This window comes from Rhipicephalus microplus, chromosome 3, assembly GCF_043290135.1.
Source record: "Rhipicephalus microplus isolate Deutch F79 chromosome 3, USDA_Rmic, whole genome shotgun sequence".
Taxonomy (NCBI): domain Eukaryota; kingdom Metazoa; phylum Arthropoda; class Arachnida; order Ixodida; family Ixodidae; genus Rhipicephalus; species Rhipicephalus microplus.
In genome coordinates this window covers 138,585,209-138,600,199 of record NC_134702.1, presented here as the reverse complement: position 1 = coordinate 138,600,199, position 14,991 = coordinate 138,585,209, and the positions used below count along the sequence as shown (strand labels likewise).

The 14,991-nt window shown below is 44.6% G+C and overlaps 1 protein-coding gene and 1 long non-coding RNA gene across 2 annotated transcripts in view; one reads left to right on the top strand and one right to left on the bottom strand.

Annotated features, from left to right (window-relative positions):
• The window catches only part of LOC142803950 (uncharacterized), a 227,908-nt gene that overhangs the window by 105,405 nt on the left and 107,512 nt on the right, over nt 1-14,991 (bottom strand). The window lies entirely within an intron of this gene.
• Rnp4F (RNA-binding protein 4F) overlaps nt 1-14,991 on the top strand; it is a 60,868-nt gene that overhangs the window by 13,345 nt on the left and 32,532 nt on the right. The window contains exons 8-9 of the mRNA XM_037422135.2: nt 9,111-9,249; nt 13,550-13,666. Coding sequence (XP_037278032.1) covers nt 9,111-9,249; nt 13,550-13,666 — 256 coding nt within the window. The remainder of the gene's footprint in view (nt 1-9,110; nt 9,250-13,549; nt 13,667-14,991) is intronic.

Sequence of the window (14,991 nt, the reverse complement as noted above, 5' to 3'; positions counted from 1 at the left end):
TTCCTCAGAATCATCTCATCTGAGAAGTGCTTGCTGCATATTGCATTCTTTGTGCTGAGCTGACGGTCTTTCTTGGGAACCGCTTGAGTCCACGCTTTCAGGTGTTCGGGATCAGAAGGAACATTGAATATTATATTACTTTTATAGGAAGCCTTTTCTTCCTATATTCACTCACTGTGTGGACGTCTTTTTTCACCCAATATTTTTTATGGCTGCTCACCACAATAGAATTTCATTTTGCAAACAGAAATGATGAAACGCCACTTCATGAAACGTGCCGAAAGCACGCTAGCAACTGTAGCGGCCGAATGACTTGTTTTTTGCGAGTGACAAACGTGACATTCTGTGAGTGCTGGCGTTTCCACTGGCCTCACCGGTTGCTATAGCAACAGTACGTGAAACTTTCATTCATTTTTATGTTGGGCTGGCTTGCCACTGAATGTGCTGCCGGCAGCGGTTCGACGGTTACATTATCTGGTTACTTTATCTGGTTACTTTATCTGGTTACTTTATCTGGTCACTTTATCTCAGTTACTTTATCTCGGTAACTTTATCTGGTCGATCGCCTCCCATAGGAAAGCCGAGAAGTGTCCCCACTAAATTGTTTGTATCTTACACCGTGGCCCATCAGTCCGCTGACCGCAATGGATACCAATCGGTGGGACGACGCAACTTCAAGACAAAAATGCGTCGCCGTAGCCACGAACGCCTCATGGAAAATATGAACTTCCTAGTTGGCAAAAGCGGCTATGGCATGTTGAGTTGGCAACTAGAGCTGGGAACGCACACTGCGTTTTCCGCGTACAAACAGAGCCCACATGCTGTGAACACCAGTGTTTCAGGCGACCTCATTGGTCCCCATAGGCACCGCACACCGACCAGAGGGAGCTGCATTGCTCACACTGCCCCGTCTCAAAGTCTTTGACATTTGCCGTTAGGGGCATGCAGAACATAGACGCGTGCACGTGTCCTCCATGTATCCTAGCCAATATCCGTCGACAGATGCTGGGTTGAACGGTGCCTATAGAAACGGCACATAAAACATTTTTCTGTCTTGAAGTTACGCCAGCTGCGTCGTCCCGACGATAAATATCCGGTGCTCTCGTCGGACCAATGGCCGTGAGCCGCTGTTACTTTATCTGGTAGAACGGGCCTTGCAAGCGAGCCGAGATGTTGTGCCCTAAACCTAATCCCCATCGTGAAAAAAAAGGGGGGGGGGGGGGCGTAGCAGTGTTAAATGATTTCTTGGCTTCGTTCTAAACCATGCAGAACGCTGCTTAAATCCACCATCACGCCAATACACCAGTGCCCTGTGGAAAAGCATGTTATGATTTAAAAGGGGCGCTTAGCACTACTGACAGGATAGCAAATTTCGTTCAATTAATCATGCTTGTATACTACCACATAATTATGAGCACTAGTATGATCGCTGACATCTGAAAAAGTTAGTGGCATTCATTCGGAGCAATGTGTGACACTTCTGCTGCCTTAAAAAAAAAAGAAAATGAGAACTGCACAAGTTTTTTTTTTGCCACCCCTACTCCTCATTTTCACGAATCTCTTGTGAAGGTCGCTAGCTTGGCAGATTTACATTTTAATTCACGGATTCTGTCAAAGGATTTGACACACCCAGCTAGTGCTAATGTGGACTTTATCATTGTTTGCTCAGTGAGGTAGATCAAAATACTAGTTCTATTGAAACAGCAGTGGTCGTGTTTACTCTGCAGGATTTAGGTAGTGTTGAATGGCTTGCACATACGTTTTTTTTATATGTAAGCCTTAGTTGCTCCAAATTTGGTCTTTTGTGATAAAAAATAAATGTTTTGTTCCCCGTAATCTGCTCTAAATTTGCATTTAAGTGCTTCAAAAGTAAGATTGTGCTGCTCCAAAAATCGTTCCATATTCTATTTCGGCTGTTGCACCCCTGGGCATGGGGGAAAAATTCAAGACGATTCCTTGGAATTCCTTGAACGTGGTGTTTGAGAGCAATTTTGAGTCCCTCTTTTGTCATCCACATTAAAGGTCTCGATATGTTTTTGAGCAAAGTATGTAACTTTAATACTACGTGGCTTAGGGCATTGGAGACAACAAAATGAGCGGTTTCCTAAAGATTGCCTACACAGCAGGTTTTTTTCAGTGTAGCAATTTATGAAACACTATGTAGTGAACAAATTTTTTACGTTTATTACAAAGCTAGGTCTTGTTTCAATCTAAATTTTTTTGTTTTTTGTCATGGTAGTGTGCTAGTTAGCACCCATTCCAAGGGCCTGACAAGAATTAGCGGGGAGGTAAAAGATAAGCCGTAGCCCTTAAAGGGGCCCTGAAACACTTTTCAAGTAACTACGGAATGAATTCGCTGGAAGAGCTTATTGCATCACGAATTCAACGGCGCAAAAAATTTAAGAATCCGTCCAGTGCGAGTGGAGTTACAAAGATTTGTGGCATGCTGAAATTGCCTTCTCTCTTTTCTCGTCCCGACGAAAGTGCTGGAAGCTAAGCAGGGAGGGATGGCAAGGGCGAAGAAAATACGGCAAATGTGCCTTGTGACGTTGAGCACTTTCTTTTTTTCTTCACCTTTTTTAGTGTTATTGCGTGCACACGCGTGAACAAGTCGCCGCCTCCCGCAGCGATCTCTGTAATGACTGAGCGCGCCATGTTCAAGTGAGCCAATGGCTGATAGGTGGCTTTGTACAAGCGATTTTTGAGTGTTTTATTGAGAGAAAAGAAAGCAATTCTTATTTTTAGCTGATTTTGATAATTTATTGTGAATTTCAGGCCGCGTGCTGCGCTATAATATTTGGCTCCCGTTTTGTTAGGAGCCTCTACTACTGATCGTCAGCGTTTTTTGACCATGCTCAAAAAGGTTGTAGGGCTCCTTTGAACTTAGTTTATTTTTTATGACTGATAAAAAAGATACGTACAAAATAGCAACACGGTTAACCATTCACTCAACATTGAAAGAAGTAACAGCAAGCACAACAATAACAACGGTGTTCTTTGGCACTCTGCTGTTCCTTACATAGTGTCATTGCACTAAGAACCTGCAGCGTTCATTCTGGATTATTGGGCCAGAGTCGTGCGAACTGCGCCAAGTTTGGTGGTCATTGACCTTGCAATCGATTGGTGCACTATTTGTTTGACGACCAATGCACCGTTTCTGTGGTTCTCTAGGCGGTGATCGTTGGACACAGGGGCCTGCACGGTCTACATCTGTCCATATTTAGAGCAGTGGTCTTTTGTCCTCATCTGTGGGCAGTCGTAAGACGCACTTTCCTTGACAATAGTCCGCCTTGGGGAATGACTGATGAAATGTGCTTAAGGGGGGACACAGGTCTTGGCGATAAAAAAATGCCAAAAAAATATATTTTTCAGTTTGGTGATTTTCGTTATCTTCATAACATCCCGCACCTGCCAGCAAAAAATGAACTCGAAATGCATCGTTGAGCCAAAAAAATGTCGTGTTTGTTCATCCCAGCACTTGGTTCCGCGTAAGAAATCGCCGAAAACAGCCCCCTTTTGCGTTGCTCGGATCGCGGAAACCACTCATCGGATTGTGGCCATTTTAGTCTCGTTTGAAAAAGCTTGTGTTGAGCTCGCTTTTCCGCTAGGAACAAGCCTTTAATGCTGCAACCAGTCCGCGCTACCAGGCAAAAACAAGCGACAAAACCGTGCGGTATCATTGGTCCATAGCAGTCACGTGAGTGAACAGCAGCTTGTGATTGGAGCATGGGGACTACTACAACACTGGTGATCATGCGCGCGCGGCCGCAAACACTCGCTTTGTCACCGCCATTTTGGAAGTTTTGTAGTTTTGCGATCGAAATCGAGACGCCGAACCATGCTCGAAAGTTCTGCACACTTCACAAATTCGGCAAGCGACGAAAAAAATCTGTGTTGCAGCCCAAGGAGTCATCGCAGCCAGCGCAGGCTAGTTTGGCAGAGCCGAGCGGCACTGGAGACCGGCAGTCGCCGTGATACAGCAGCCCGACACAAAGGCAGCCTTCGATCGCTACAACTTCTCTACCAGTAGCGACACGTGCTCAGAGTGCCATAAATCGTCGCAACTGCCGACAAAGATATCTGCAGATCTCGGCGGAAGAGCGCAACGAATTCCACGACGAAGCGGCGTTGCAACACAAGCGATCGCGACGGTGACCACACTGCCGTCGGAATCAGCTGATTGCGGTGATACTTCAACAAGGCGCCAGGAAACAATGCCGCCGCTTGTGATTAAGACAGCAGAGAATGCTGCTGCAGCAGATCTCGCAGCTGGAAAAAGCTTTGCGGTGACTGCGACCGCTGCCTGCAGTACTTCAAGTATGCGCGATCAGGCTGCGAGGATAGACGCGACATTTTTGACATCGGCTAACCGAGAACTCATCGAGCGTCGTGCCCAGTAAAAAGCAGCGGAACTTTCCTCAGTCTCGGCAACCAATTGCAAAATGAGTGTCCTCGCGAGTCAGCGTGGCATCGAAAGTTTGTCGGCCCCGACGTATACCATGGTTGACGTCGACATGGTGAACAGTTTACTAAACGAACATTCTACTTGCCTATTGATTGATTGATTGATATGTGCACTTTAACGTCCCAAAACCACCATATGATTATGAGAGACGCCGTAGTGGAGGGCTCCGGAAATTTTGACCACCTGGGTTTCTTTAACGTGCACCCAAATCCGAGCACACGGGCCTGCAACATTTCCGCCTCCATCGGAAATGCAGCCGCCGCAGCCGGGATTGGAACCCACGACCTGTGGGTCAGCAGCCGAGTACCTTAGCCACTATACCACCGTGGCGGGGCATTCTGCTTGCAGAGTGTGCCGTAGTCACTTTACCATCGAACGCGCCACGCGTGATTACGGCGTAGCCGTTAAGCTGAAGCGTCACTGCAGCAACTGCGGAGAAGTTGGTTCGAAATAGAGCGCGCGACGGGTTGGTGGCAGCAGTAACTGCAACCCGTTCGAAATTAACGTTCGCACGGCGCATGCGGTTGAGAGCACTGGGAATGGTCAGGCAGCTCTGAATGACATCTTTGCCGCTATCGGTGTTTCACATCGGGGCCTTCACACGAAAACGTATCAAGAGTACTTGAAAATGAAGCTTCAGCCAGCAGCAATGAGAGCTTGTGCCGAACATTTGACTAAGTGTGCCACAGTGGTAAAGTGCCTCTACATGGACCTCAATTTCGGCAACCCCGGAAATATTGCCGTTTCTTTTGATGGAAGCTGGCATACAAGAGGACACACCTCTCACATTGGAATAGCCACTGTGATAGAAGTTTTTTCAGGTTATGTGCTAGACTATGTTGTGCTTTCTAATTTTTGCCTTGGCTGTGAATGTGGTCCAAAACACGAGAGCCCAGAATACTCTGAATGGAAAGCCAAACATTCATGCCAGAAAAATACCTCATGCAAGGCTTGCCAAATGGAAGTAGACGCAGCAATGATTTTATTTCAGCGCTCCCTTTTGCTTCATGGCCTCAGGTACATCACCATGCTTTGTGATGGTGACAGCCGGTCGTACAGTGCTGTCAAAGAAGCTAAGATGTACGGCTTCATAAATTTTGAAAAAGAAGACTGCTCGAACCATGTGAAAAAATGCATGGGGTCTGCGCTTCGGAACCTCGTGCAGAAGCACAAAGAAAACAGCAGCGAGCGCATCAGTGGCAAGGGCCACCTCCCGGGTGACCTCATCACAAAATTGACGAGTTAATATGGCTGGGCTTTGGAATCCCATTCTAGGAATATGGATGAGATGCACAAGGCTGTGTGGGCTACGTATCATCGTGTGACATCCACTGACAAGAAATCTAACCACAGCTTCTGTCCACACGGCCCCGAGTCTTGGTGCAGGCATAATGCATCCATGGCAAGGAATGAGCCGATCCCAAAAGGCAAGTAAAATTTGCCAGAGGCTGTTAGCAATGCATTGCGTCCTGTGTATGAACGCTTTTCTTACAAGAAGCTCCTGCAGAGATGCACCATAGGGAAGATGCAGAATGCGAATGAGGCCTTGCATTCGTTCATTTGGAGCCTCTCACCGAAGGACAAGAACGCGTCATTGTTTGCCGTTGAGACTGCCATGGCAGATGCTGTTATGCGTTTCAACTTAGGGAACAAGGAATCTAGTTCGCTTATTTTGCATGAACTGCAGCTAGATCAAACATGCACAGGTAACCAGCGGGCGGTTGAGAAAGACTATCGCTGTGCCGTCTGCTCGGAAAGAAAATGTGCATCTTCAGTGGCGTTTCAGGCAGCCGTAAAAAAAGAAGCACAAGCAAAAGCCTGCTTCAGACTACTCCGCAGGGGCTTTCTGAGTGATTGTGAATACAAGTGCTGTGGCTTTCATGCATGGAATTTTCATTTTCACATTTCTCAGTTTTTTGTGTTTTTCTCAAATACAGATTTTTGCGTGTTTTGAATTTCGGGATGAGCACTGTGTCGCTTATAATGATTTGATTTTCTTGATCATTTTTATGTTTGATTACTAGGGTATTGAAGTGTGCAAGAAAACCTTCATAAAATGTTTAGGGACATTGTAAAAGTTGAAATTTTCCAGAAATCACCAGTGAAAATTCAGAGCTAAGAGACTGCGACATAAAAACTTCATAACTTTGGGTAAAATTTAGATACCTGCATGAAATTGCAATTTGCACTATTTAAATATTCAACAAAATACAGGTTCAATTATAGCTCTATTGATGCATTACTTTTTATGCAAGTCACATCACAAATTCATAAAGTAAGAATAGTAACATTGTTTTGGATTGATGTAAAGAAAATGTAGTTATATAATTTCAATCAGTGTACAAAGCTCAATATTTCCTGAAAAAATTATGTCTCTAGGCCTAATACTAATATATTTCACTATCCGGTCCCATGTCCTCCCTTAGGCTCTTCATTGACGGTAGTATAGATCCTTTGGTGTCCGGCTTTTCAGTAGTCAAATCAAAACAGCTCCTTGTGGAGTGTGCTTCAGCTCTTGATCAATGGCAGCTTAGTCACTCTGGTGTTCAGCCTTCCAGTGAACAGTGCAGCCATAACACCGTTGTAACAATTCCGCTCTGGTAGTTGTTTGAATTCTCTGTACTTCAGAATTGTTGCCCCGAAAATGTCACTCCATCTAATGATCGCACCTCTGAGCTCTTAGTCGGCCTCTTCGTTCTTATATTCAAACAAGTGCAGTCATTATGTGACCAACTATGGCAACGAAATTGGATATCAAATTGGAGCCACCGTAAAATGCCGAGCAAGCGACCCCCTTCTTTTTTAAGGAGACCCTAAATAAGTGCCCAATAAGTGACAATGAACGGTCTAGAACCGGGCAAGCGCACCGCTTCCAAATTTGTACGGATCAAGGTCAAACCCCATATGCACGAAAATGCATGCGACAGCGACGAGCGATGCTTTGAGCGATGAAATGGGTCGTTTGTGCGACGTGTACTGGGGTCGACGTTACGCAGTCGCTCACTTTTTTAGATTTGGAATCTGTCACCTAGAAATGCTGTGCTCAAGCAGCCAATAACAAAACACAGAAACAGAATTCACATCATTTATGTGGTGTTGGTTGTTGCCACTCGGTTATCGATGCGCACCAGCAATAACGCTCATGAATATGGCCAAGGGCGACGAGCGCAACGTTGACGTCATTGAAAGACAATGTTCATCATGGGACCTCAGGGGCAGGAACTACAGTTGAATTCCGCTACAACAAACGCCGCTTCAACGAAATTCCCGCTACAACGAAAAATTAACGGATCCCCGTCCGCAGTCCATAAGAGTCAATGCATAAATATTGTCGCCACAACGAACACTTTTTCTTCTGCCATCCCGCTTCAACGAAATTTCACGATGCAAATCCAGACTCAGATATTTATTGCTATACAGTAACACAGTTTTTAACATTTAGATGCATTTTAAGAACTTGAAAATACATCGACGAAGTCTAAAACACCTGTTGGAACCACCAGAAACCGTCGCCGTTCAGCAAGCATGGGTGCCGCCATGGCTCGATTGCGATGGCAATGAGACTGCTCTGCTTTTGCCACTAGCTTGCTTTGGAGCCACAGACGATCTGAAGCTGAAGCTTAGTCGCTCAGTTCATGGTTTTATTTCGCATAAGTGTGCAGAACGATGCCTTTTTCAATGTCAATGCGTATCAATTCTTTCGTGCTAGGCCACTGTGGTAACTAATCAGAGCAGCTGTTCGTTCACATTATCGACAAAATCACTAGCCGAGAGTGTTGGATGATAAGAATGGCATAGAATAAAGAAAAAGTCACCGATCCACGATACCGTGCTTCCATCTCTGCGTTGTTGGATGCACTTTGACGGCAGACAGCTGCTGGTGTTAACGCGTTAATGCAGCTGTTTGGTTCCTTCACAAGTGGTTGTAAACCTTGTTTACGTGTGGTTTTCACCATGGCCTCGCTATGCATGGTTGAGAATCTCGTCGTGCCGCTGCTGGGAAAGAATAGGAAGCAGCGGACACTTTTTGAATTTTGATAATAAATGTTCCTTTGTTTTGCTATCTCAGATCAGCTATATTTTTCGACTTTACAATAACGAAATTTTCGCTTCAAAGAAATTTTTTCCGCACCCTGTCAGTTTCGTTGTAGCGGGGTTTGACTGTACAAGTTTCAGGCCGTCTGTGACGCGGCTTGGCGGCACGTAGCAGAACTGATGGGATTAAAACAAATACTGCAACACAATCATAAAAATTTTATGTACCAATATATATAACAAAACACCGTATTTTAGATTGCATACAGCCGACAACCCGCCACTTTTGGTACGAGTAAACGCTCTCATGCCAGCAACAGTGCAGATCACTTGCCTAAACAGTCTCGTGAATGGGGTTTGCCCATGTAAGTGACGGCTTGCGCGAAGGTGATCTACGTCGCGTAGCTTGTCGCTGTTGCGTACGTTTTCACTCATATTGCGCTTGGCCTTTATCCTTGACTGAACGGGGGGGGGAGAGGGGGGGCTTGCTCGGCATCTTAAGGTATGTGTAGGAGTCATTGTATTTCATTAAAAGTGGCTCACAATGGCGTGATGAAAAGGATTTCAAGGGGCGCACAATTCATTTGACAAGCTCTGTGCCGTGGTGCAGGACAACCAGCTGAAGGTGGAATCTGTGTCCCTGCCTTGCCATGAACGGTCTGTGCGCAACTGTCCGTGGTCTGCCAACCTCTGGGCCTCCTACCTGAAGGCACTCGAGCGCTCCCGTGCGGAACACAGCAAAGTCAAAGGTTGCACTTCTGCCACCAAGGTTTTCATGTGTGTGCTGTGCTTTTTGTGCAGTAGTATACTAGCCAACATCCCTTAAAGCATAGCTGCTACATTAGGAAAAAAAAGAACTGTAGTTCAGACATCTACTGTAAAAACTGGAACACAGGCCAAGCCAGAATACCATGTAACCTCTGTGCCGTCGATCCTGTATAAATCGAACTCAAAGGCGATCGCAAAGTAGTTAGATATATAGAAAATTTGAGATACAAAATATGTACATTTAAAGGGGCCTTGCAACACTTTTATGAGTAACCATGGAATTAATTCACTGGAGAAGCATATTACCTCACAAATTGACGCAAAAATTTTAAGAATCCGTCCAGTACGAGCAGAGTTACAAAGATTTGTCACATGCTGCAATCACATTCTCTCTTCTCTCGTCCTGACGAAAACACTAGAAGCTGAGCAGGGAGGGATGGGAGGGGCAAACAAAAAACGTCGCTAGCACCTCATGACCTTGAGCATTTTTTTCTTTTTTTTAATTCAAATATGTGGCTTTTGGGTGTGATCGCACACACACCCGTGGACAAGTGACGGACTCTCACGGCGACCTCTGTAACAACCGAGCACGCCATGTTCAAATCAGCCAATGGCTGATAGATGGGCTTACTGGTTAATTCTGTGATTTGTCGAGAAAAGAGAAAACAATTTTTAGCTGGCTTTGATAATTTATTGTGAATTCCAGGCTGCGTGCTGCGCTATGATGTTTGGCTCGCGAGTTGTCGAAAGCCTCTACTAACGATAGGCAGCGTTTTTTGACCATGCTCAAAAAGTGTTGCAGGGCCTCTTTAAGGCATAAATTAAAGCATTTCAGGCCTCGGAAATCATTACAAGTGCCAACATAATGATTGGCTCACAGAACTGCAAGTTACCGCACTTTATTTTGCTGAAAATAGTCCGTGAACTTGTCTCGCTTCTTGCGTGCCGTCAAGTTCCAGCCTTGCTCAATATCACTGAACCTTTTCAAATAACTGAATTCAGCTCCTTCAGCCACGACAGCCTTGATTGACGCAGAATGTCGATGCAAGCTTTGTAGCTTAGCAAAGAAGCTGTTTAGCAGTGACAGCGAAGGCGGTGGCATGTTCAAATCGCACGGGTACACTTCTGCGGCAACGGCAGCCATGATCTTAGCATCGATGCAGTCGGAAACAGCTATGTCATCATCTGCGCCGATAGAGTCTCTCACTGTCCGAAATTGTGCTTGGAAATGCTGATAAGCCGCAGAATTCACTGAGGCTGAGCCACCGCACACCGTTGTCAGCTGTCATGACACAACCGAAATCCACCTGGATTTCCATCCACCTGGAAATCCACCGAAATTCACTTGGCCCACAAGGAAAGTTTACCACAGTGCTTTGCGTGATGTTGCTCCAAGCGCCAGTCATGAGTTTAATCGCTACGTGCGGGTCACTGTTCTGTTCAACTCCTGAATGAGGAATTATCACGAACGAGGGGAGTACAGAAGTCTACAAGGCACAAAAGACAACGGGACGACGCAGAGTTCTCACAGCCGGGATGTTGGCGATATCGATGTCACTTGTGGCTTTGCAGCTGGCAGCCGCTGCTTTCAGCTGCTTCGATGCGAAAAACTAGAAAAGCGCAGCCTCAGAGACATGCGTTTTGAAGCTGAAAACACTAAAAAACACTAAAAAACGTCACGAGGTTGCACATATCGAAGGCCATACTTTTCAGGCCAAACAAGGAAGGAAATGCAAACATTGCTATTATATCGCCGAGTCACTTCGCATTTTCATTTTGGTGTCCTCGGCAATCGGTCTTTTTGAAAAACACTGTGCCCACATGCTTAGACCCGTGTCAAGTTCCCATCGTCAATATGTTGGCGATATCTATCACTTGTGGCTTTGTAGCTGGCAGCCACTGCTTTCAGGTGCTTTGATGTGAAAAATAGAAAAAGCATAGCCTCCAAGACATGCGTTTTAAAACCGAAAACATTAAAAATGTGTCACGAGGTTGCACATCTCGAAGGTCATGCTTTTCAGGATCGCATACCCATCGCATGTCATTGTGCACTAACAAACAAGGAAGGAAATGCGAACATTGCAACAATATCACTGAGTCACTTCGCATTCTCACTTTGGTGTCCTCGGCAATTGTTCTTCTTGAATAACACTGCACCCGCGCCTTTGGACCTGCAAATCGTGCATCAAAGATACCAATGCACTTGCAAGTGGTGCGCAACAAACTAGATGAGCGCAATGGAATAACATTACTTCTTCGTCACTTGCATGGAAAAAGGGATCAAAATTTGTAAGAACGCGGCTGAAAATTGATTAATATTTGCTAGCAAAAATGCACCGTATGGTCTTTGGCAGGGCGCAGTGTTGGATATAATGGATGTCCCGCTGTGCGAGAGCTTGATACTATATGAGTGCTTCAGTCCCATACTTTTGCATGGGAAATTCAAGGGGATTTCTCAACTGTTCGATATAGCCAGTAGAGTTAAACCCCTTTATAAAAGGCATGCTCTAGGCAGCAATTCTTGTCTTTTGTATGAGATGTCACTTTTAAGCAGGGCACCTCATATCCATTTTCCTGTCAAGATGTATATTATTGCACATGTGCTGGTGTTTATTATATCGGTATCTCCTATAGAGGGGTTCCGCTGTAATTCAATATGTATCCGAGTTCGATATATCCAGCATCGACTGTTTAAAAGACGCAGACGATTGGGCATAAGAGACACCAGTGTGTCTACATTAAAATAGAGGCTGTTAAGAAAATTCATACATTGTACCTTGCCTCTAAGAGACACCTCATATTAGAGACGGGAATTACTGCCCTGTGCATGTCCTTATAAAGAGGTACAACTTTATAAGTCGAACCAACCCCCAACTTCATACTTAGAAGGGTTGAATATCAGAAAGAAAAAAAAAAGTACTGGATGGGCCAATGTGTTCTGTACTGTGAAACAGAACACAGTTGCAAATTATTCTTAGTCAAAATGCCATTTATGTACACGCGTGTTTACATGTAAGTTCCACATGGCAGAAAGCCTGAAGATGGGCTCAAGCCTTATCTTTGCGAGACCTCCCAGTCATCTTGACCGTCTTAACTTGAATGCACTTTGAGGTCAGCGGTAGCAATTGTGATCCAAGTGCAGCTCACAGATAAACTATGCAAGCTTCATCTGTCTGGCACTTAAGCAAAGTTTTTCTTTGCGGGCTACATGTCGTGATGTGATCTTTGTGCGTCCACCAGTAGTGGATGCTTCTGTGCTGCACTCGACCCGCCTGCCGATTGTAGCTTCCTTATGTCCCTGTAAGCAGAGCTGGCGGCATCGCTGAAGTCGGAAAGAAAAAGTATATGGATGAGGGAGAACGCCTGTGCCAAGATGAAACAGGAGTAATTTTTTGTAACTCTCCTCTGTCTCTCGCATTTGTCGGCACTAGCATCCAAACACACCTTCGCACACTTCACACTCACAGTGTGCTACCAAATTCCGATGTGCTTTTGCCAACCAGTTCACTGTTTTCTTGAACGCTAGAGCGAGCCGTTATTAGCCACCGGTCGAGAACAAGAAAAAGAAAACAGTCAGTGCTCAGATAAATTAACAAGACAACAATAAATTTGCAAAAGGCTTTTCACAGCACGAGGTTGGTAGTTAACAAAGAGACGCCGATAATTGCATTACTGATAAGGGCAGCTGACTTCAGTTGCCTATGGTGGCAAGACGTCTAAAGCTCTTTTGCCAATGACTGGTAATCAGATAGGGGTCAACTTTTTATTCAGTTTAGTTTGACCTATATTCCATTTTTTTAAGGTACCAGGCATACTTATGAGATATATCGCACCTTGCACCTTGAGTATTTGGTAATGAGTACTATGCAACTTTCATTTGGGCCTAGGCCGTAACAAGGTGTTCGATCAGGTTAGGTTTCTGTACAAATCAACACAACCATGCAAAGTGACATTAAAATCATAAAGTAAGTGGCAACAGTGAAAAAAGCTTTATTAATACTTTATCATACCATCACTTAACCTTCACTCCCGTCTACAAACCGTAATTTAAAAAAACAATCCCCACATATTGCCTTCGAGCCTCTTTTTTTATATTATCATGCAACGGCTAGCACACTGAATTTCACATATATCATATCTCCCCCCCCCCCCCGATTCTCTTCTCTAGCTTCAAATTCGCTTTATATGTCTTGTGCGAGTTATACATAAAAAACACTGTGTGATAAAAGTGCATCTCAGCAGCATCTATCACTTTAGTAACAATGCGCCTGTTTCCTGCAGAGACCATGGAACAAGCGTTGCAGGCTGGATTCAGCCAAGGCCAGGACTATCAGCGCCTGTGGCTGGCTTTTCTCGACTACCTACGAAGACGCATCGAAGCACACTCGGTGCAAGGTGGTATGTACTACACCGCCACTAGATCTGCATTATCCGTTTCAAGCAGTGTTGGGAGTTCTTTGCAGCATTGGTGTTCCTTGCATGCTTGCGCACAAACTGCCACTCAGCCTGTGGATCATGGAAAATAACAATGCTTTGGTTTGGGCGAGTTCCTACATCATAAGAAAAAACTTGAGAAGGGCAAAAAATGAAGATGAAACACATACAACAGGACTGGTGCTTAAGCACCAGTTCTGTGCTATGTTTCGTCTTTTCTGCTTTTCAAGTTTTCTTTTATTAAGAATAATTTGCATGGGCACACTACCCTGTAAGGGTACTTTTTGTTTGTTGAGATATTCTAATGAAATTTTTGGGGTAAGCTAATAGCAAAGCCATTTTGAATATGCAAAAATTTCATGCATTTTGTAGTCACTGGTTCCCAAGTTGCAGTCATTTATCAGGATAATCAACATGTTTTTCTTGGGCTCTGCTGAATTTGGTAAATATACTAGCACAGTGAATTCCTGGATGGGTGCTGTAGATTAAGACAGAGCCCTTTTTTAAAATTTCCTTGCTGAAAATTTTTAGCAAAGCACCATGTTTAGTGTTTGCCATTTGGCTTTTATTAATGAAATTTCAATTAATTATCACAAATGACAGACACAATAAATTTATAAAACGGCCTTGTCTTTGCTTGGGCAATATATTAGGGTACATAATAAAACAAACCTGATAGAAATCAGAATAATGTTTCCAGAAATATTACCCAACAAAACAGCCTCACTGGCCGAAAAATTCATTTTGATAAAATGAACTTCGAAAGTTTAGAACACATATTTGGTCTAAAATAACTCTGCACAGTAGGTAGATGTGTCCTTCGGGAATATTTTTTTGCCACATTTTCTGCTTGTCTTACTTTCGTTTTTGAGCTGTTTTCAGACAGAGAGAGTCTTTCTTCACAGCCCATTGGTTGGTTAGATGACCAGATGTGAGCCCTACCAACAACAACAACTCTTGGGTGGCGCTGTAGCAGTCGACGTATTTCGAAATTGCCTCATGCACTGCTATCATAGCTATCAATGATGCATGCTGTTGCTTCGGCATCAAGGACCATAAGACAGAGTGGAATGATTCCGACGCATTTCGCGTCTTTGCTCCCAGGCAGCGTTGCACAAGGAAGCTTGCGAAAGGCGCTAATAGACAGGCAGTAATGCTTTTGCAGCATAGCCTGGAAGATTATACCTATGCTTTGGAGGAGGCGCACTATTCGCCTTGCTGGCATTAAGACGGCACCATGAGTCTGCACCTTCCAGGCACAATTCACGGCGAAGATCTGTGTCAGTGAG